The 22,571-nt window shown below is 39.1% G+C and overlaps 1 protein-coding gene and 1 pseudogene across 1 annotated transcript; both read left to right on the top strand.

The window, feature by feature from the left end:
* Window positions 1-198: 198 nt before the first annotated feature.
* Window positions 199-12,669, top strand: LOC105503354 (annotated as a pseudogene).
* Window positions 12,670-20,192: 7,523 nt separating this feature from the next.
* FAM24A (family with sequence similarity 24, member A) lies at window positions 20,193-22,464 on the top strand. Its single transcript, XM_011930228.1, has 3 exons — window positions 20,193-20,215; window positions 21,035-21,161; window positions 22,120-22,464. The coding sequence occupies exons 2-3, from the start codon at window positions 21,046-21,048 to the stop codon at window positions 22,310-22,312; spliced, it is 309 nt and encodes a 102-aa protein (XP_011785618.1). The 5' UTR covers window positions 20,193-20,215; window positions 21,035-21,045; the 3' UTR covers window positions 22,313-22,464.
* Window positions 22,465-22,571: the final 107 nt, after the last annotated feature.

Raw genomic sequence — 22,571 nt, 5'->3', positions numbered from 1 at the left:
CCTTTTGAAATCCGCTGAGTCCAGTTGGTTTATGCGCATGCGTGTCTCTGGTGTCTGTTCTCACCAAAGCCAGAAGCGGCTGGCGTTTGAAATGGTATGAGCTGGGAGTCGCTCTGCCTGCCCGTTTCTACGCTACACTGGCCGACACTCAAGCACTGGCAGAGAGGTTCTGGGGGTGGCCTGGCAGGAGGCGGCGCAATGGACACGCGGTCCGAGGACGGGGGCCTCAACCGCCAATCCACGCTTGCCTCTTCCTGGGATGCCATCTGCAGGCGGGGCCCTGACTCACAGCCTCCTCACCGGGCCGGTCTCGGCGCCCGCGACTTCGACTGGGAGGAGCTGCTGGCGCCACCTGCTCCAGGGTGCGCCGGGCCACCGGGGACCCGGTCGCTGCGCTCTGCGACTGCCGCACTCCTCGGGGAGCCTTGAGGGTCTGAGCCCGGAATCCAGGAGAGCAGTTGGTGTCAGGTCTCTGCGGAGAAGCGGGGCTGCGAGGTAGGGGCGAGGACGGGGTGGGCGGAGGCGAGGTAGGTCTGGCCAGGAAGTACCCGAGGCCCCGGGGCATGAGCGGGGGAAGGTGACCAGGACTCGGAATTTCATAAACGTCCCCGTCAGGCGTGACAGGTCGTCAGGGCTGCTGTCTAAGTCAGTCCGCCCATCTACCCTGAAACAAGCCACCTCCTCTTCACCACCCCAGGCTGTGTAAAAAGCCCAGCTATCGACGACCGCCGTCGATTTAATTTCGAGAAAAGATACACTTTGTCTTTTTTTGTGTTCTGCTCCTACTGCTATGCACACATTAGGGGTCCAGTAATTTATCCGAGAATCAATTGCAGGGGACTGAGTGGAAGGTTGATGATTGAGGAAAACATAGAGGGGGAAGCCCTGATGTGTGATGTCTCCATTTTCTTATGAATTCTGTGTTGAGCATTTGTTAGAGTAAACCCCATGGCCTAACGAGTGGGTTATGAGCCATGTTCAGAAACTATACTGTGTGATGTTTTCACCTGTTTTCCTAGCCAGGATCTGGTGATTTAGAAGAGAAGCTTGAACAACCAAGATGAAAACCCCTGCTTCCTTTTCCTGAGGTGTGGCCCTGATGGAGGTGAAGAAATCGCTTCTATTGGCATTTTAAGTTCAGCAAGAAATATGGAAGTGTACTTAGGAGAGGAGTACTGTGGAACCAGTAGGGGCAAGAATGTTTGTACTGTCCTGGATGACAGGTGTGTGGCTTGTACACGGGAAAAAAGTGTTCTTCTGAACTGGTGTTTTTATTCTCTTCACCTTTTGCAATATTGATTGATTCTCTGACATTGATGCTTACATTAGAGAAGATAAAAACCTACTATGGGCATAGAAAGTTAGACCATTAAAGCATATTCTAGGCAATCTAGTTCAGCTTTCTCATTTTTAGGAATGCGGAAATTTAGAGCTAATAAAGGGGAGGTGAGCCTGGAGAGGGTCATACTAGTTAGTGTCCAGGCAAGAGTGCAGTCCTTATTTCTGCTTCTTAACTCTCTCCATAAACTCACGATGGTCTGTTTTCCAGAAATTAATTTGACAGTCAGTCTGGAACTTTGATCACGTATTTTGTAAGGAACCTACAAGCCCAAGGTTGTGCCACACCAGCCTATTTAGTCCATATTCAATGTGTTATAGTTTGATCTTTAGTCCCTTATAGGAATCATCTACACTAATCTCGCCTTAATATAAATCAAAACGTCAATTATTTTATATATTATGCATATTAGAAATAATACATGACACAGTGTTATTAATGAGGTCACTTGAGAAGGGATCTCAACTCTGTCCCCTATCAGGCAAACTGAATCTCAGGATTTAAGTAATGACCTGGAAACTATTTATTTTTTACTGCAGCTGTTTAAAATGATAATTTATACAAGTGAAAAAATAATTTTTATTCTATTTTATTTTTAGTACACATGAAATTATTTTCTACAAAAATTACTTAATAGTGGCATCCTCCACTCATGCCTGTAAAATAAAGGTAGGTCATCATTAAATTTTAACTAATTTGACAATTGTAAATGTTTATGTATAATATACTTATGTACTGTTGGTTTGTTCATACAGTTAGTCCAACTTGGTCCCTGTTTATATGAAACTATGGTGCCAAGAAAACCACGTTTTGGCTCCATTATATTTTAAAAGACAAGAATTAGAGAAGTTGCAGAAAAAAGCACCTAAAAGCTATTTGGACTGGTACCTTGAATATGAAAAATTTTGTTAAGGTGAACTTTAGTAATGTCATCAGAGTCTAAGAGTACTGAGGTACAAATAGCCCAAAGTAGTAATGCAATTCTGTTACTCACTGGCTGAGTAACCTCGGGAAAATCTCTACATTTCCTTGGACCTACCTCATGGGTAAATTAGAGGACTAAAGAAAATAAAGCATTGTATTCTCTTTGTCTCCACATTACTTTATACAGGGTTGTGAGACTCACTTGAAGGAAAAAGTTGGCCGGGCCTGGAGGCTCACGCCTGTAATCCTAGCACTTTGGGAGGCCAAGGCAGGGTGATCCCTCGAGCCCAGGAGTTTGAGACCAGCGTGGGTGTCTTAGGGAGACCCTGTCTCAAAAAAGAAAAAAAAAATAAAAAGAATAAGGAAAAAGTTAATGATTTTTATAGCGGGCAGGTAACAAACTTACAGATCAGATTGTTCCAAGACATTGTTTGAGGTAATATATATTAATAGCTTCCAAAGTCATTTAAATAAAGTGATTTATTCAACAAATATTTGAGTGCATACTGATACCAGATACAGACAGTAGCAGGCATTTAGGAAGCAGCAATAATAAAATAAAATGGAGCAACTACCCTTGTGTTGCTTATATTCAAATGGAATGAGACAGGTAATGAGCATACTCTGAATAAAACTGTGTTTTATTTGGTGGTGAGAAAGGCTATAAGGATTAAGAAGCAGAAAGGGGATAATAGGGAGGATGAGAGGTGAGTGTTTAAATTTAACAGTGTTTCCTTAATTGTGAAGGACGGTCACGTCTTTGGTGCCATGGGTCGGGATTGACCTGTGTCTTTGGATTACATATAGTTCTGTGCGTCTCTCTGAAGATGAATATTTTTTGTAACTATTCTGTGGAAGTATGTGTGAGTGCAAAGGGTCATTTCATTTAGGAAAATCTCAAGCCTCCTAAAGCTTATTCTGAGGCAGCAGAACATGAAAGTTAAAAAAAAAGTTACTGATGCATATTTCAAATACTTAGTGGTAGGTACTGGAAATTTTAGCACATAATCACAGCCACCATGTGAAATCATTGATATTATCCTCCCTCATATTAATCCTGATTCATGTTTCGGCATTTGCCCAGGATCATACAGGCTATACAGAGCAAACTCATAATTGAACTCTGGTTTATCTCATTCTAAATCCTGTTTCCTTTCCACTTTGATACTGTTTTCGGTGCCACACATGAAATGTGTTTTGGTTCATAAACATGGATGAAGAGAGGCAGCATAAAGCATTGGAGAGGGCACTGTTGTAACAGCCAGAAGAACTAGGTTCTAAGCCAGACTTTCACTAATTGGGTAATCCTTTGACAAAGTAGAAAATTACCTCTAACTTCATCTTTTTAAATGTGTAAACCAGTGGGTTACGTGAGACCATCTTGACTCTGCCTATAATTCTAAATGGCTCATTTATATTTAGTAATTCAGTAAACACTTTGAATAGGCTTCTAAACACCCTTATTTTGTGTTAAAGAATATTACGGTAAGCTGCTGTGTGTTAAAGTCTCAGATTGACATAGTTTATTTTGAGTTGCTTAAATAAATGCAACTTTAATTTTACCTTCTTTCATGTATTTAGTATTTTTTTTTAGTTTGAAAATGATGTTCTCTTATATAAATTGTTCTTCTGAGTTTCATAGTAAATTGAAACCTCTGACCATTACTGTATTAGGGAAAACTTGAAAATATATTTAAAGTTTATATTTGTTTTTCTGAATACTTTACTCTTGCTGATAATACAAAGAAGTGACCTTAAATGGTGAATATTGTTTAATATTATTATTTATTTTTCTGAAGTTTGTATTGTAATAGTTGCTCTCATTTGGTGAAAGGCGGTGTGTGTTCATCAGTAAAGCTGTGATACACATGAGAGGAGTTTCAGCAAATTCTTCAACAAGCTCTCTGGCTCTAAAATCAAGAGTAAACCTAGACAGGATCCAAACCATAATGGAGTCCATGGGGTCAAAGTTATGTCCTGGAGCTCAGCAATTGATGAATATGGTTAGTTCTCAGCAGTGGGTAAGTAGAAAGAGATAACTTTCCAGATACCATTAAAAATTTCAAAGTAATGGCTTTTTTTTTTTTTTTTTTTTTTTTGAGACGGAATCTCGCTCTGTTGCCGGGGCTGGAGTGCAGTGGCCGGATCTCAGCTCACTGCAAGCTCCACCTCCCGGGTTTATGCCATTCTCCTGCCTCAGCCTCCTGAGTAGCTGGGACTACAGGCGCCTGCCACCTCACCCGGCTAGTTTTTTGTATTTTTGGTAGAGACGGGGTTTCACCGTGTTAGCCAGGATGGTCTCGATCTCCTGACCTCGTGATCCGCCCGTCTCGGCCTCCCAAAGTGCTGGGATTACAGGCTTGAGCCACCGCGCCCGGCCAGTAATGGCTTTTTATAAGTACATGTAGTGATGTAAATTTTTTCTTTGAAATTTTGTAATTGATTTAACTGTTATCCTTATTTACTTGTGTAAAAAATAACATTTCATAGACTTACCCTCCTACAAAATATTTTGACTACAAATCTTCACACTTTTTCATGAATTCATTCACACATTCATTCAGCAAGTATTTATTAAGCACCTTAGTGAACAAGGCACTAGTTTGAGTACATTTCAGGATGCAAAGATGATCAGTTTATAATTTGTCTTTAAGGATTTACATTCTAGAACATATAAATGGGGAATGATGAAGAAGATTAGGAAAGGCTTACTAAAGGAAGTGGTATTTTTATCTAGGCCTTTAAAGGACAGGATTAGGCAAGTAAATTTGGAAGAAGGCCAATTCAGACAAAAAATTGGGTGAATAAAATCTTCAATGCTAGAAGAATTGGATGTAGCTGAGAAATGAGTAGTAGTTCATTTCTCTGAAAAAGAAGGGTAATAGGGGAAGTTTAAAGTAGATTTCAGCTAGGTCATAGAACTTTGAATGCTACTTCATTTATTTTTTGAGATGGAATCTCGCTCTGTTGCTCAGGCTGGAGTGCAGTGGCACGACCGTGGCTCACTGAAACCTCTGCCTCCCAAGTTCAAGCGAGTCTCCCACCTCAGCCTCCCTAGTAGCTGGGATGACAAGTGCCTGCCACCACACCTGGCTAATTTTTTTTTTTTTTTTTTTTTGTATTTTTATTAGAGACGGGGTTTCACCATGTTGGCCAGACTGGTCTCAAACTCCTAACCTCAAGTGATCCACCCGCATTGGCCTCCCAAAGTGCTGGGATTACAGGCATAAGCCACCACACCCTGTCTGAATGCTACTTTAAATTTGTAAGTATTTCCACTGTCATGTGTAAGGTGAATCAAAAGAAAGTGAGTCTACAGGGAGAAGACCAGCTACACGTTAGTCCCCTCATCCAGATGAGCGAGAATGAGGGTCTAAGATTGAACATAGTAACATGATGCTGGATGGTGAAATGCTAAAACAATGGAACTGTTGGGACTTTACAACTAACTTAATATTGGTGTTGTGGGAGAAAAATAGAATCAGATGTGAAATTGAGGCTTTAAGGATGGCAACACCAATAATCTAAATTCAACCCAAGGAAGGAGGATGCCTGGGGGGAAGAAAAGTTTAGTTTTGGGAATATTGAGTTTTAGCTGTGAATAAAACATTCCCTGGAAGGATGTTGCAAACATCTGGAAACAGAGGATTAGGAGAAATGGAATGAACCTTCAGTGGCTGGAAGGGAAGTTTAGTGGTGTTCCCATAGTAGCTGACGGAGTGTGGTGAAGGGAGGAACTGAAGCAAGGAAGAGAGACCGTTGGAGAGTAGCTGCATTTGTGCAGATACAGGGAGAGGAAAAAAGGAACCAGAAATGTAGAAGGCAGCAGTGTGATAGAGTAGCAAGAGAAAGAATTTGATGTCAGGTAAAATTACCTCAAGCTCTTGTCCTGTCTCCTCTTAATTCTGCATCCTTTGGGCAAATCAATTCATTTTTTTTAACACGAATTCTTCATGTACAAAATCTAAATCTAAGTGGTAACACTGTATCAATCACAGGATTGATGTAAAAATTTAAATAATGCAAGGAAAGAACTTGTAGATGTGTGGCCTACAGATATTAATATAGTACCACTACTACCATATGGGCTGAGTTAAGAGAACCAGGAGAGCTGAAGATTATGGAAATGACAGAAGGAAGAGTTTCAGAAAAGATGGAAATGTGTACTTTTCTTCCTCCCATACTGTAATCTTACCTGGATACCTCAGGAGGTTCCTAACTGGTCCTCCAGCTCTGCTAAAATCTGTTCTCCACAGTACACTCAGAATGGCCTCAAAGTTCTCATCCTGTGTACGACTTTCTCACTGCTTCCCATCACACTTAGAATTCATCTTGATTCCTGACCCTGATCTCTAAAATGTAAGCCCTGCTTTCCTCCTCAACCTCATCTCCTGCCATGTTTCCTTGGGCAGCTTGCTCCAGACATTCTGATGTGTGTATTCTATAAATATCCAAATGTGTTTCTGCCTCAGGACCTTTACACTTATAACTGTTTTCTTTCCCTAGATCTTGGCATAACTGACTTTGTCCTGTCAGATTTTGGCTTAAATGTTACAGCCTTAATGAGATCTTCCCTAATCGCCCGGTTTTAAGTAGCCTTTCCCTCCAAATCTGTATCACGTTTTCTTCAGAGCCCTCTTGACTGTTTTTACTGTTGTTTATGTTTTGGTCTGTTTCTCTCATTAAAATGTAAGCTTTATGCAATAGATACCTGGTCTTTCTTGTTTATGGCATGGAATATATGTACAATCAATGTGCCCTTTGGATTATCAATTAAGGACTCCTTGGAGATCTTCAGGGGGTCAGTTTGAATAGTGATGAGGTGGAAATCAGATTTTCAGGGATTTGATAGTAAATGGGTTTTTGGAATGTGGAGGTACCCAGGGTAACATGGGTTTATTTCAAGAAAGAGATAAGGAACTTCAAGAATCCCTTGAAATGTTTATAAAATGCAAATTCATGGCCTTCACCAATCCCCTGAATCCTAGGGAGTGGGATCCAGGAATCAGTATTTTAAGCAAGCATCTCCAGGTGAGTCTTATGCATAGTGTATTATGAAAATAAACTCTATCTGTCTAGAGTTTTCTATGCATGTAGAAGCATATTCCTTCCAGTCAGTACTTTGTGTTGTAACCAATTCCCACCCCCTAGCCCCCCAAGACACACTCCAAATCATTACATTTGGAGACATTTGGGGAACACCGTGGAGAAGAAAGAATGTTAAATTTTCCTTTAAACATGCTAATAAAAGACTTACTTCCTGGTAAGAAAGTTCTTATTTATGGAGTTAACAAACCAGACATCTATATATTGTCTCCCTAGAAAATGTCATGTAAGCTTTGTAACTCTCTGAGCATAAAATGGGGATGTTTCCTGACTAAAACAACTCCTGTGTAATGGTGTAAACACACACATTGTCTAGGCAGGGTCTGTCCTGGAGAAAGGAAGCACCTGGGGACCTGTGTTGGAAGTCTCAGCCCCTCAGCTTTACTTCTGAATTGAGATTACTTGCTTTCTTGAAAGTTTTACTAAAGTTTGGTACTCTGAGTCATGTGAGTCTGAAATGGTCATCTGTGTGATATCTTGATAAATATAAAGGTTATCTCTTATTTCCTTGTGTTTGAAGTTTAGATTGCTGGCTTTGTTTTTGCTTCACAATTTAGAATATTAAGTAGGAATTCCATATCAAAGTGTGTAGTATACTGTTGTCATTTAATGTTACCTGAATGAAAGAATGGTGTACCCCATTTTCTCAAAGAATATATATTCCATTATTCATGATTTATACTGTTTACTTTTTCCCCTTCCAAATAAGAATAACTTTATTGATTTTCTTGTTTTTTTAAAATGATGTGTGAAATTTTTATAATAAAATAGTAAAACTCATTTCATAAATCCTATAAGATATTCAGAGATAAAACACTTGGTTTTTCAGAAATATCACATATATGAAATTATGTGTATGCACATATATGAAATTATGTATACACACATACATATATAGTTCTTCACATATTCATATATACATGTTGACACAATTCTACATAAATATTTTTCATGTTCCTTTATGCTGCTCTATAGTTATTTTCCTCTAACATATGAGATAGGCCACATTCTAAGAAAGAAATATATTCCTATGTCATTTTTAATAACTGTATACTATGTCACTTTATGAATATTTTGTACTTATTTAATCACTGCTAGATTAGTGAGTAGGCTCCTCAAATTTTTTGGTATTATGATTAGCACTGCTAAGCAGAAACTTCTAAGAAAATTGTTAGTTCTTATGACTCATTTGAGAGTACTACATTTTATTACTGCAAATTAAAGAGGCCTTTGTAGTGGAAACATTGAAATATGCCAGTGCCATTTTACTAAGCATTCTATATGTATTTTATATATTTTTAGAGAAAACTACAGTTAAATGATTAAAAGCCCCAACTGTGGGGTTTAGTGGCCTGAGTTCATGTTGCAGTTCTGCCATTTATGACTGTGTTACTTTGGCCAGGCCACCTTTAGCCTTGGTCTCCTCAATTTAATATAAAGTGATAGTAATATTACCCTACTTCATAAGGATGTTTTGTGGATTAGTTGAAATAGTGCACAGTGCCTGACTCATACTCCAAAAGTTAGCTGTTACTCTAAAAGGTAGCTGTCAAGATTACTAATATTAACATTGACTTGTTTACCTTGTTTAGAATTGTATTCCCATTGGAGAGCAGCTTCAGTTTGGTGTTGGGCAATTCTGGATACAAGCATATGGACTGCAATCCTCATCTACCTTAGGAGCCTTAGACAAATCATCCTCCACACGGTTCCCTTTGAGAACTGGATTGACATCTGGAAACATGACTGAAAACTTACAACCTTACATTGATAAAAGTACACAGGCATCTAGTGAAGAGAATTCTACAAAGCTTGATGAGTGTAAAATTGTGCCACAAAACCATTCCCTTCTTGAAAATGATCTTAAAAATGCAATGTCCTCTTTCTTACCAAAGAAAGCAAGTGACAACTCAAATAGACTTAACTCTGAGTTGCTGCCTTTTCTCCAGAATTTATATAATCAACTTAGCTATCTCCATGTGGGACATAAGGATGAGTGGCAGGAAAACATCATCAAGCCTGATGAAGCCATTCTTGGTGTTGGGTAAGTATTGTTTTAACACGGATGTAATTTTGATTTGGTAGGTAGGAGAATTAGATGAAGAGAAAGAGAAGCAGATTTGTCTCAATGAGTACTGCCTAAAACCTGTTTCAATAGAAAATTCTAGCAGCTTTTTTTTTACAACTTGCAATTAATATACTTGTAGGGAATAACTATTCTACAGAGAATAGATTGTTTTGAAAGAAGTGCCTGTAACTGGAGATGTTGTCCATTTTGTCAGGCATTTTGTGAGTTACAAGCATAGCTAATGGTTGAAGTTGAAAGTGATCCATATGAATAGAGAGCAACTGTGGGAACCATAATATGTATATTTTTTTCCTGATTGTACCAAATGAGCCATCATAACAGATTTTCTTTGTAAATCACATTTGACCTAGGCTAATTTTGAAGTCATCAAAAAATGTATTAACATTGGAATTACTTATAGCATATAGGCCCTCATATGCTGGTCTCATAATTCCAAGTTTGTGACAGTCTTGATTTGATTAAGGAATGGCTGAGTATTTAGTATGTTCTCATTCTTTACATAGATATAGCGTGCTGAAATATTGCACTAGGCTAGAATTCAGGACTCCAGAGACCTGGCTTAACTATTTTGCCTTACTGATTAAATCTTTTGATGTTTTTTTTCAATGTGTAAAGTTAGATATTTGTATTGGTTGAGATTTGTTTAAGATTTTCAACAGTGTTAAAATTTTAGGAATTTAATTTATTTAAATGAAGGTGGGTCTTAGGATATAGAAAGATAACTAACATTAGTGTTCAATAATTGGCAGTCTACATCAATGATAATTACTTGTTATATGAAATGGCATAGTCTTCAATTGTTGATAGTCTGTATCAATAATAACTGGTTATGTGTAATGGCAAAAAATCGAAAGACTGTATAGTATACAGGGATTCAAAAACTGCTTAGGACACTTCTGGGTCCAGCTGAGATAGAACATTGCCATTCCTCTCAGATCCCCATTTTACAAATAAAAATCCTTGGACATAACACAACAAAGAAACATACAAGGACTGTGAAAGGTAGAAAGAACTCAGACTGCTTAGGGACTGTGGGATTTGAGGAGCAATGCAATGTTGAGGTTTTTTGCCTCCCATAAATCTTGTATGGGGTGCCAGAGAAGTCTGCAACCTGGGACAACCAATGGGAACAAAAATAAGAGCTTCAAGAAAAGCCTATTCCTTCTAACCAAAGGACCAGGAAAAGGGAGTCCTAACAAAACAAAACCTTTCAATAGTACTTGTCCTACTCCAGTCAAACACCAATGAAAATACTGTCCTCCTGCCTGCCCTGTTGAATGAGGCAGTTGTACTCTGGTTTCTCTACTGCGGTGGTATCAGCAAGCTAAATGGTGAGCTGTTCTTCCATCTCTTAGTCAGAGGAAGTGGGCAGCATTCCAATTCTGTTACTGGGTGTTATCAACAGAACTGAGTAGAAGCTGAACTTCCAGCCCCTGCTCAGCTGAAACAAGCAGTACTTCAGTTCTACCAGTCACATGCTTACTGGTCATGAATCTGTCTTCTTTTGTGAAGTAGTTGTTCAAATCTGTTGCCCAGATGTTTATCTTCTTGTTATTAAGTTGTAGATTTTTTTTTAACACTTTAGATTTTGGATATTTTCTCCCAGTCATTGGTTTGCCTTTCTGTTTTCTTAATAAAATCATTCTAAGAGCAGAAGTTTTACATTTTTGTCAATTCCTAGTTTTACAAATTCCTAGTTTTACAATTGTACCATAGCTATGTAAAGATGTAACCACTGAGATCATTGGCGAAAGGTACAGGATAACTCTCCATAGTATCTTTGCAACTTTTTGTGAATCTATAACTTTGTATTTCAATTTTTTTGATTTAATAATTTTTAACCTGCTTGGCAGTTTCTAGAGTGGTAGTTCTCAAATGTTTTCATCTCAGGATCTATAATCTCAAAAATGAAGAACTCAAAGAATATCTGTTTATATAGACTATATTAAAATGTGTATTTATTTTTAAATAGTAATTACTTGCATATAAATAGAAACAATAGTTTTTATTAAAAACAATCTTGTTTTCAAAAAATCAGTGAAAAGAATGACATTGTTTTAGATTTACACAAATCTGTATTAACTTGCTCATGTCTGCTTCTGCATTATAGTACGTATAGTCTAATATAGCATAAAAGCACAATATAACTACTCAAAACAAACTGAATTGATCTCTTAAAAAGCAAATATTTATACCCTAAACCTAGTACCTTAGGAAATTCTAGAAAACACAAAAATATACTATCACACATTCGATTAATCACTATATCAATAACAGATTGTTTAGCCTCTGGAAAATACCACTGTGCATTCATGAGGAGAGAATGAGGCTGAAAAAGGCATGTATTACCTCCGTGTTACTATAAAAACACTTTGTCCTCCTGGAACCTTTAAAAGGATCCTATAGTGTTCTATGAACCATACTCTTAAGAATCACTGCCCTAGAGTGCAACATGAGTTTTAGAAACTGGTGTGCTTTTTTTTTTAATCTTTAATTTGCCCATTCTAGTTAAATTCTTCCTCAGTTTCATACTAGGTTAGCAAAGAACTTTCTAGTACTTTAGTAAGGTTTGTATGAAAGAAAGAAGACAAAACTGTTTAAATTGTAGGGTTGCTTGGGGGAAGTACTTGGAAAATATACATGTTGACCTTAAAATAAATTCAGCAAGATCAGTTTTGATTTGGAGTTCCATATCAAAAAGACCCTTTCTAAGGACTTGGTCTTTAAGGAATCATCTTCACTTTTATATTCCCATTTCAATTGTATATTTAGTAAATGTTTAAAGAAATAAGTATGTGTTCATGACTGCGGTCATCTGTTGTGGATGTACATTAGAACCTGAAATACCCTGCAAGAAGACAGCACAGTTTATAGAGACAAATTTCAGCAGTATATGTTGGCTGCTTGTTGTATAGTTCAGTTGTTTTGTTAAAATATTAAAGAAAATGGATATATTTTTAAAATATGTATTTCCAGAATGGAAGAGCAGCCTGTTTGCTCCTATTTGGAAAAGATTCTTTCTAAAAATATGGAACTGATAGAAAAGAAACTTATAGACTACATTGATCAGCGAATATATAAACTCCAGGAGCACATTGATGATAAGATTGCTTTGTGAATGGATTTGCTGCAAAATCCTAGCTCCCTGCCCACTGGGCTACCTCTAAGACATTCTGACTCTGGAGAAAGACTTTCAAATGGAGAAAGATAAGCTCTCAACATAAACAGTGTACTGCAGATGTTTATTACCTATTTATTACAAAGCCAAAACCCAAAAATATTTATAAAAAGCAAGGATTTAATGTGCTTTTAAGGATCATCATCTTTCTTACTGAAGTGACCTCAGTGTTCATTATTACTACACTTGTACTGTATACTAAGAGTTAACATGATAACAGTCTTAAATTATTTTTGCTAGTAATATTTTTCATGAATAAGTGTATATATACTTCTGTGTTGTATGTTCTAAATGTTTAAGGATTTCTAATATAATTCATTAGTATATGTAATATATGTTTGATTGAAGTATTGTTTTAATTTATATGAAGACCTTATTTTATAGTTTCAGGGATATAAAAGGAATGCTTAGAGTATTTGATTGTTTTTTCTAATTGACTGTTCTTGGAGAACTGGGTAGTTAACCTGAAACCTTTATTTTAGATCACTAACTTAAATTTTATACTGTTTATTTCAGGTAAAAAACTAGATGTGATATTTGGCATGTGTAAAATCAGTTCACATTGGGGCCATTAATTTTACATTCTGTCACATTGTAACAGTAGATAAGAAAGCGAATATCAGAACTGGTCTATTCCTTGTTAGGATTATTATTTTGGATTTAGTGTATGATGTAAAACGGGAGAATTTATCTCATTTTATCTCAGTAAACCCAGAAAGTGTAAGGAAGTCTGTTTTGTTTGTTGTTGGGTTTTTTTAAACATTTTTTGAGCTGATATAGATTCTTCTTTCCAAACCCTTTCCTGATACATTTAAAGTGTGAAATGCTGAGGTTCCCCACTGAAGGATTAAGGCATATAAATCAAGGAGATTGCAGTTATCTCTGGCAGACTTAATTTTCAGAGATTGTAACTGTTGTGTGTGTGTGTTGAAGAGTGATGTATTTGCATCCTAAAAATAAATGCATCTTCCCTGGAAACTACGTCTGAAATAAATAGAAATATTGTCTTTTTACTAATATTTGTTAAGTTTTTTGGTTTTTTAGATTCAGGGGGTACATATGCAGGTTTGTTACATGGGTATGTTACATGATACTGAGACTGGCTTCTAGTGATCCCATCACCCAAGTAGTGAACATAGGACCTGATAGGTAGTTTTTCAACCCTCCCCCCCTCCCATCCTCCCCCTTTTGGAATCCTGAGTGTTTATTCACATTTTTGTGAAGATGTTTGTTTTTGTGTAAAAGGATGTCTTACCTCATTTAATATTTTGGTGAATTTACATGAGAACTAACTTATATAAGTTTGTTCATTTATGACTCGGACCTCAGTGACATGAGAACGTGTATGTTATTTTTATGAAACTCATCCTAATTTTTTTTTTTTTTCTTTGAGACTGAGTCTCGCTCTGTTGTCCAGGCTGGAATGCAGTAGCGCAATCTTGGCTCACTGCAACCTCCGCCTCCTGGGTTCAAGCAATTCTCCTGCCTCAGCCTCCCGAGTAGCTGGGACTACAGGCACATGCCACCACACCTGCCTAATTTTTTGTATTTTTAGTACAGATGTGGTTTTCACTGTGTTAGTCAGGATAGCATCCTAATTATTTTTTATAACATACGTAGCCATGAGGAAGCATTTCCTTCAGCATTTGGGAGAAATGTGTCTTAGTTAAAGGCTGAATGAACTCTTTAGTGTCTGATAGTCGCAGTCTGTTTTTTGATTCACAAAGTGCTCCAGTATAGTTATAACTAGAACACATAAGCTATATTTTATAAAATAATTAAATAGTCCTGTTTGTAGTACTAAAAATAATTCCAGTGAGTTTTAATTCCTGATCTTCAATTTCTTCATTTTTACAGGTTAATGAAGACCTAAATTATATTTTATTTATATTAGAAATTCATAGGTATTGATTTTCTTGTGTTATTATATAAGTGCTATACGTATTTATATGTGTATAATTGCTTTGCCAAAATTATTAGTCCTAAGAAAATTCTGCCTGAATTTGCTCAACTAGGCAAAGTAAAGCACAGCACTTACAAAATCTCTGTTCAGTCTTTTTCTCTTATAACTTTTCTCTATTTGTATGTGCTACACCCAGTAAGCCAAGTCTGGATGCTGGGAAGTTAGGGCTGACAAATGCACCTTCAAAAGTGTCAAGGTAACCACTGCAGTTTGAAATAGCTGAAAAGGATGTGTGGGTGATCAATACATTAAATCAAGATACAGTGTATGATTTTGATTTCTGCATTGCCTCCCCCTTGAGTGTGATTCCATCTTCCTCTTCCCCGTAAGTAGCATACTGAGGCTTTCACCACTGGATTTTCAGTCTACCTGATACAGGGCAGAGATTGAGTTTGCATGCTGCTGCCGTAGAACTCATCTTAAAGTATGACTGATAAGATCTGTCTCAGCTGTTGAGACTATAATTTGAGGCTCTTGTAAGGACACCCTATTCAACAAATGATGCTGGGATCATTGGCAAGCCACATGTAGAAGAATGAAACTGAATTCTCATCTCTCTATACAAAAATCAACTGATCAACTCAAGATGGATCAAAAACTTAAGTCTAAGATTTGAAACCATAAAAATTCTAGAAGATAATATCAGAAAAACCCTTCTAGACATTAGCTTAGGCAAAGACTTCAACACCAAGAACCCAAAAGCAAATGTAACAAAAACAAAAATAAATAGATGGGACTTAATTAAACTAAAAAGATGCTGCACAGCAAAAGAAATTATCAGGAGAGTAAACACGCAACCCACAGAGTGGGAAAAAGTATTTGCAAACTATGCATCCATGAAAGCACTAGTATCCAGAATCTACAAGGAACTGAAACAAAAGAAAAAAAAAAAAAACATAATCCCATCAAAAAGTGGGCTAAGGACATGAATAGAGAATTCTCAAAGATATACAAATGGCCAACAAAGATGAAAAAATGCTCAAAATCACTACTTATCAGGGAAATACAAATCAAAATCACAATGTGGTAACACTTTACTCCTACAAGAATGACCATAATGAAAAATTGAAAAATAATCGATGTTGGCATGGATGTGGTGAAAAGGGGAATACTTCTACCCTACTGGTGGGCTGGAAAACAGTACAGAGATTCCTTAAATAATGGAAAGCAGATCCACCATTTGATCCAGCAATTCTACTACTGAGTATCTACCCAGAGGAAAAGAAGTCATTATATGAAAAAGACACTTGCACATGCGTGTTTACGGTACGCAATTCACAATTGCAAAAATATGGAACCAGCCCAAATGCCCTTCAGTCAACGAGTGGATAAAGAAAATGTGGTTTATTCATACTACTCACCCATAAAAAGGAACGAAATAATGGCATTGGCAGCAACCTGGATGGAGTTGGAGACCATAATTCTTAGTGAAGTAACCCAGGAATGGAAAACCAAACATCTTATATCCTCACTTATAAGCGGGAGCTAAGCCATGAGGGCACCAAGGCATAAGAATGATACAGTGGAGTTTGGGGACTCAGGGAGAAGGGTGGGAGGGGGGTGAGGGATAAAAGACTACACACTGAGTACAGTGTACACTGCTTGGGTGATGGCTGCACCAAAATTTCAGAAATCACCACTAAAGAACTTACCCAACCAATGAAACACCACCTGTTCCCCAAAAACCTATTGAAAAAAAAAAAAAACTTTGTTAATAAAAAGATAAACTATGTGATGAAAGACTTTTGAGAAATTATAAAATAATAAACGTTAAAGGAAAAAAAAAAAACAGATTGGAGCTCTCCTCATGAACCCACTTGTGGAAGTCATTGGTCATAATGGAATGTAGGTGCTGTGAATGCAGAACCCTGTACATGTAGCCTGTGACCAACTGCCTGACAGCCTTAAATTTCAGAGATGAGGCCAGAGATTCCCAGCATGTACTCCGCAAACAGTCTGCTTTGTCAGAATCACCTGGGGGACTTGTTAAACATGAAGGTTCCACAGCCCTAACGCAGATCTAAGGAATCAGAGCAGAATGAGATGTGGTCCCTGAAGAGCCATTGCAGGAGATTCCAGGGCTATTATTAAACAGACTCAACATGGAGTCCCTGTTTTGGGCTCTGTGATGGTTAATATTGAGTGTCAACTTTATTGGATTGAAGTACGCAAAATATTGTTCCTGGACGTGTCTTTGAGGGTGTTGCCAAAAGAGATTAATATTTGAGTCAGTGGACTGGGAGAAGCAGACCCACCCTCAATCTGAATGTGCACCATGTAATCAGCTGCCATAGCGTCCAGAATAAAAGCAGGCAGAGGAACTTGGAAGGACTAGACTGGCTGAGTCTTCCAGCCTACATCTTTTTCCCGTGTGGGATGCTTTCTGTCCTTCAACATCAGACTCCAAGTTCTTCAGCTTTTGGACTCTTGGACCTTCGATACAGACTGAAGTCTGAAATCTGCACTACTGGCTTCCCTACATTTGAGGTTTTGGGACTCAGACTGGCTTTCTGGCTCCTCACCTAGCAGACCGCCTATTATGGGATTTCACATTGTGATTGTGTAAGTCAATTCTCCTAATGAACTCCCCTTTATGTATTCATCTATCCTATTAGTTCTGTTCCTTTAGAGAACCCTGACCAGTACAGGCGCTCTAACACACTCAACCTGTGCCTCCGCCTCCCCTGGGGAGATGCTTAGAAAGGCAAGTTCATGGACTCCCCCCACCAAACCAATGAATCAGATCTCTATGGTTAGGCCCCGAATCTGTGATTTAACAAGCTCTCTAGATGATTCTATGCACACATAAGTTAGAGAAACCCTGCTTCAATAAATGGATAAGTCTCAGAAGGAACAGACTCAAGATTCCAAAAACTCCGAGTAGGTGACTGTGCAACCTGTGTGTGCAGGAGATGCTCCTGAAAGTTGCTGTTTAAATGAGAACTGTGGGATCTAGAAGAGAAGTCGGAAAGCTCTTTGATTTGCTGAGGAGTCAGAAATCTTGAAACATGATGAAACCAAGTGATGATTCCAATTGAACAGTCATTTGACTGCAGACTTTTTCTAGCAGAGACCCATTGGTAAAGATTCCCTCAAAATCTTGTCCTCACTTTCACACCTTCTGCCTGAATCCAGCCTGTGGGCAGAACACACCTGTCACACCTGTGACTGGAGAAGAGCCACAGCAGAAGAGTTAATTACTCACATTGGCCTCATAGTTTTCCAAACTGTGACACATCTGTCCTTGTAGAAACCTCTGAGACTCTAACAGCTGCCACCGCCATCATTGTCAAACCTCACACCATTCATTATCCCTTCACTTTAGAAAAGAAGCAGCAGGCTCGGGGAGGTGAACTGCTTTATTAGTCTTGGTATCAATAGATGGTGAGGATGGACTTGAAATCCAGGACCCCTTTCCTTCTCCCTATTTCCATCTATCCTGTTCCCCATGCCCATGTAGAACCTTCTTATTTAGAATTGATTCTCTTTCACATTTGAAATCAATGGAAAGGTGAAGCAACTCTTCTGCCATAGCAGCCTCTCAAGGTAAAGCAAATGCTAGCATCTTCCCAGTTGTCCCTTCCTTTTCCCATGTCCCTAGTTCCTCATACTGAAAGACAGTCCCGTGCCTGAATTGAGCAAGGAAGCCTAGGATTTTAGTTTTCTGCCTATTCTGACATAACCTCTTCAAATCCCCTCAGAAGATATATGCTCAAGATGGGTTCCAGGAAAAAACACTAGGAAAAGAAATGTGAATTCTCCTTCCACCTTAGTCAGTTACTTGCTATGTAACTTTGGAGAAGTTATTTGACCTTACTTGACCTCAGTTTTCTCTTCTGTAACCACTGGTCTATGTTTAAAAGCACAGGCTCCCCAGCCAGATTGCATGAGTTTCTTCCTAAAATCCCAATAAACATCTTCCAAGGGTGTTCTGTAACAGGCAGGAAAAAAAAAAAAAAAATCTAAGCTTATACTAGAGCTCTAAGCCCTGCATGTTTGTATCCTTGGCCAGTTTTTTCCAAGTCCTCTCCTGCCATCTCCCCTTTCATGCATCTCCAGTCAAATGGCCTTTTTCTTGTTCCTTGAACACACCAAACTTATTCCATGTTCAGGGCATCAGTGCATTGTCTCTTCTCATTCAGGCGTGACTTTTCTGGTTATTGGTATTATGGGCAATTTTTCATTGAATCGTGGACATTTTGACTGTTATGCTAGGAGACTCTAGGTCCTATTTAAATATTTTATTTTATTACGTAGTCACTGCCTAGGTTTAGCATGCAGGTCCTGGCTTACTTTTGTGGGATTAGATGCCAATAACAATTTAATTTTCAGAGGTTTCGTGGTGCTATTTTGGTCTACTTCATTTATCTGGTGCTACTGGGGCTTCTAGGTCCCCAAAAGTGCTGCCTGAGGGACAGAAGGAGGGCCCCCAAGCTGGAGTCCAGGGGGGTCTCTAGCACATGGGAACAGAGTGCTTTCTGGGCTAGGTCACTGAATGTGGTCAGATCCCCCTTTAGGGTCTGAGGAGGGGAGTCTCAGGACTAGCAAGGAAGATGAGCACTGCCCCTGCAGACCTCTTGCCAGTGGGGTTTGCAATCCACCCAACTTGCTACTGCTGCTGGGAAAGCCTGGGGTTGTCAGCAGGACTCACATTAAATCCGGGAGTGGAATAAGCTAGCTTGAGCACTGGAAAACACCAGGTATGCCCACCTCCCCTGTTCTACTGCTGTGGAGCTTACCCAGGCCTGGGGTCCCTAGTAGTTTGCTTTCTTCTTTCCAATTTCAGAGTTCTCCTTTGTTTGATTCGTGTTATTTCCAGGGATAATAATTATGCTTAGCAGGGAGAAACATGTCCACACAGTCTTCCTTGAACCTGGTGTCTCTTCATTTAATTTTACTACGCTGGCTGGATATGAGTACCTTAAAATCATACAAACCTGACTAGAACAGATGCCCTGTTCGACTTTCATTTTTGTACTTCTTTTAACTATAAAGCATTAAAATCATTCCATGTCAATGGAAGTGTGCTTGAATCCTAGTAAATGACTCTATATTATTTCACTGTGCAACGAAAATCTAAAGTCTAACCAGTCTTCTATCACTGAACTTTTAAATGTAAGATTATTTTACCCTTCCCATATTTCTTTTTCTTTTATTTGCTAAATTGAGATCTCAAACTTGCTTTTGATTAGCAGTCAAACTCCAAAAATTAATGGAAGGGAAATAAGACCTGAAAAGTTAAAAGACTTAGAATTAAGTGATTCAAAATAGTATTTATATTTCACAAGAGTGAAACTATACCTATGGAATAGAATTCAGAACTCCATGAAAGAGAGCTGGTGTTCAGAGAGCTGATGTCACACAGCCTGTGGCATGAAGGTTGGAGTAGGCCCATTCTACCAGCTCCGGCTGAACCTGAGCTTCCAAAAGTGAGCTGAGCTGTTCAACCTTGGATCTTAATTACTCCTAGCAGGGATAATTAGATCCCTCTTTCTCAGATTACAGGTTTGAGAAGTTCCAAATATCCCATGCCCTAAAGTTTCATTTTGTTTTGTTTTTTTCCTTAATTTTATTGTTACAATTGGCCTTTATCTAGCTCTGGATGGTTGAACTCTAGTAAGTATGCTTAGCTCTCAGATTGGTTATTCTTCTCTCCTGGCTCACTGTTCCCCAATTCCAGAGTGTTAGATTAAGCAAATTACTTATTCCAAACAAACTGCGTTTCCTGGGAGAATTGAGTATTTACTAAATAGGCAGAGGTAGGCCTATGGTCTACTAGGAAGACAGAATGAAGGACAGGGGCTCCTGGATAAGCTGGCTCCTGGTCTCTGCAGACCACCTCCCATCTCTGAGCCCTGGCAGGGGTTTGGCTGGAAGTGTCAGGAATCTCCTTAAAGCCTGAGATAACCCAGTTGTCGGTGGGAAAATTGAAAACTGTTTTTCCCAAAATACTTATCACTTACAAAATAGATTTTCATATTCTCACTATTGTTGGACAATACTTTCTGAACTAATTGTCTTAGCTTCATAAAATAATTTTAAACCTAATGTACAGTGAGGGGTGACTTCTGACCCTTGGAGTGAACATATTTCAGGGCCCAGGTGGTGGGGAGTGAAGCCATCAGCTCCAGGGCAGGCCTGTGGTCATTTCCAGCTGCATATCATGCCTGTGAGAGGGAAAGATTCTTCCCACTGTCTGTCATTATGATTTCCTTCCCTCTGGAGTTTGCATTTAAGTCCATTTTTATCCATAAATAAACCCTTTTGTCTACCCCTGGGCCAGCTTAGGATCCTAGGTGTCTGGAAAGATTTGCTTGCAGTTTACATGCATAAAGATCTGTGTTTGGGGTTCACTCTTCCTCTACTAATGGAAGGTTGCTTAGTGGCTTTGTGGGGAGGGAGGCTATGTTCTGCTTCCCTGCACTTTCTCCCTAGGCGTGGCAAAGATGTTTGATCTCAGGACGAAGATCATGATCGGCATTGGAAGCAGCTTACTGGTTACCGCGATGGTGCTTCTAATTGTTGTGCTCTGTCTTTACGTCAAAGTAGCCAAGGCACTAAAGTGAGTCATGTGAGGAAAAGTGAATCACACCTCCTCAAATGGGATACCTGGACTCCCTGTTTGAGCAAGGTCATTCCTTGCTGCTGTGGCCATACCCCTGAGTGAGTGAGGTCAAGAAGAACAAGCAGTTTTGAAAAGGCAGAAATGGCAGCTGAGTGTAAAATATTTTTCCCTTCTGCCTGGGGTTTGTAGAATGTTCTCCGTTTAAGGCTGTGAGAGTCAGTGGTGCTTAGCTGTCACTGGACCTCAATGAGTTTACCATCAGGTGTTTAATTCAGCACCTTGGCCAAACGTCCCTTTGTTCAGCACCGTGGCCAGTGCCTCCCTGGGCACTGTGGGCTGAAGACTGCAGGGGAGGCTGCATGAGTGAGCCTCTGCCTTGTGTTCATGTGGAGGACGGGCTGGATTGATCTCCTCTTGCCTGAGTTGGGAGCTCTCAGAGTGTTCCTTCATTTCTGGTGGCTTTGAGGGCAAAGAGGTGAACCTTTAGGACTCTGGGACAGCTGACATATGTGAATATCCTGAGAAAAGAGAATGTAGGTTGAACAAAAGACAATTACAGTTTGGGGAGAAGACCCTTCAACTACCAGAGAGGTTGGTTGTCAGACACAGTCCATTCTAAGGAGTTCACAGTGACACATCCCGTAGCCTGGGGCACAGCTGAATGCAGCACCTTCCCATCGTTCCTGCATCTCGGGGGCCTGCAGTGACCAGCTGGGTGACCTTGCTTGCAATTCACTTACCCTTACTTTTGTAACCTGAGTTTACATTTATAGCAATCGTAGGAGAGGAAGGGATTCAAGAGGAATTTGATACAGGGGAAAGAGCCTTAATGTAGGGTTGGTGTTCATGTTTGATTGGCTTCAGCACTAAACTTCCCAGATACCCCCAACAGTTCTAACAAAAGGACTGAGAAGAAAAATTCTAAGCCTGTGATTTGTGTGTGTCTTTTCTTAAGAGCTGCAAAGGACCCTGATGCTGTGGCTGTAAAACATCACAACCCAGACAAGGTGTGTTGGGCCAAGAACAGCCAAGCCAAAGCCACCACCATGGAGTCATGTCCGTCTCTCCAGTGCTGTGAAGGATGTAGAATGTATGGCAGTTTTGATGCCCTGCCACCTTGCTGTTGTGACATAAATGAGGGCCTCTGACTTGGGAAAGGTGGGCACAAAAATCTTCATGAGCAATATTTCTTTCTTAGTAGAACGTTTTATTATTCAAGTTCTAGAGTGTTTACATGCTATTATATAATGTACAGTGTTATTTTCTGTACTTTTGCATAAATGTGCAATATTGGAAATAATCCTCTGCCTCCAGTATGTTTGTTAGTTATAAACATCACTTATTTAAATATGTATATTACCCACTTTGGGATTTGGGGTCACTAGCTGGTAATATTACATTGCGGTA

The sequence above is a fragment of the Colobus angolensis genome, unplaced genomic scaffold, assembly GCF_000951035.1.
Source record: "Colobus angolensis palliatus isolate OR3802 unplaced genomic scaffold, Cang.pa_1.0 Scaffold85, whole genome shotgun sequence".
NCBI classification, from domain to species: domain Eukaryota; kingdom Metazoa; phylum Chordata; class Mammalia; order Primates; family Cercopithecidae; genus Colobus; species Colobus angolensis.
Note: the sequence above shows the minus strand (reverse complement) of the source record. Positions and strands in the feature narration are given on the sequence as shown.

Coding starts and splice junctions, on each gene's coding strand:
- FAM24A (XM_011930228.1), top strand. CDS start 21,046: ATGTTTGATCTCAGGACGAAGATCATGATCGGCATTGGAAGCAGCTTA. Junction 21,162..22,119: donor AAAGTAGCCAAGGCACTAAA/GTGAGTCATGTG, acceptor TCTTTTCTTAAG/AGCTGCAAAGGACCCTGATG.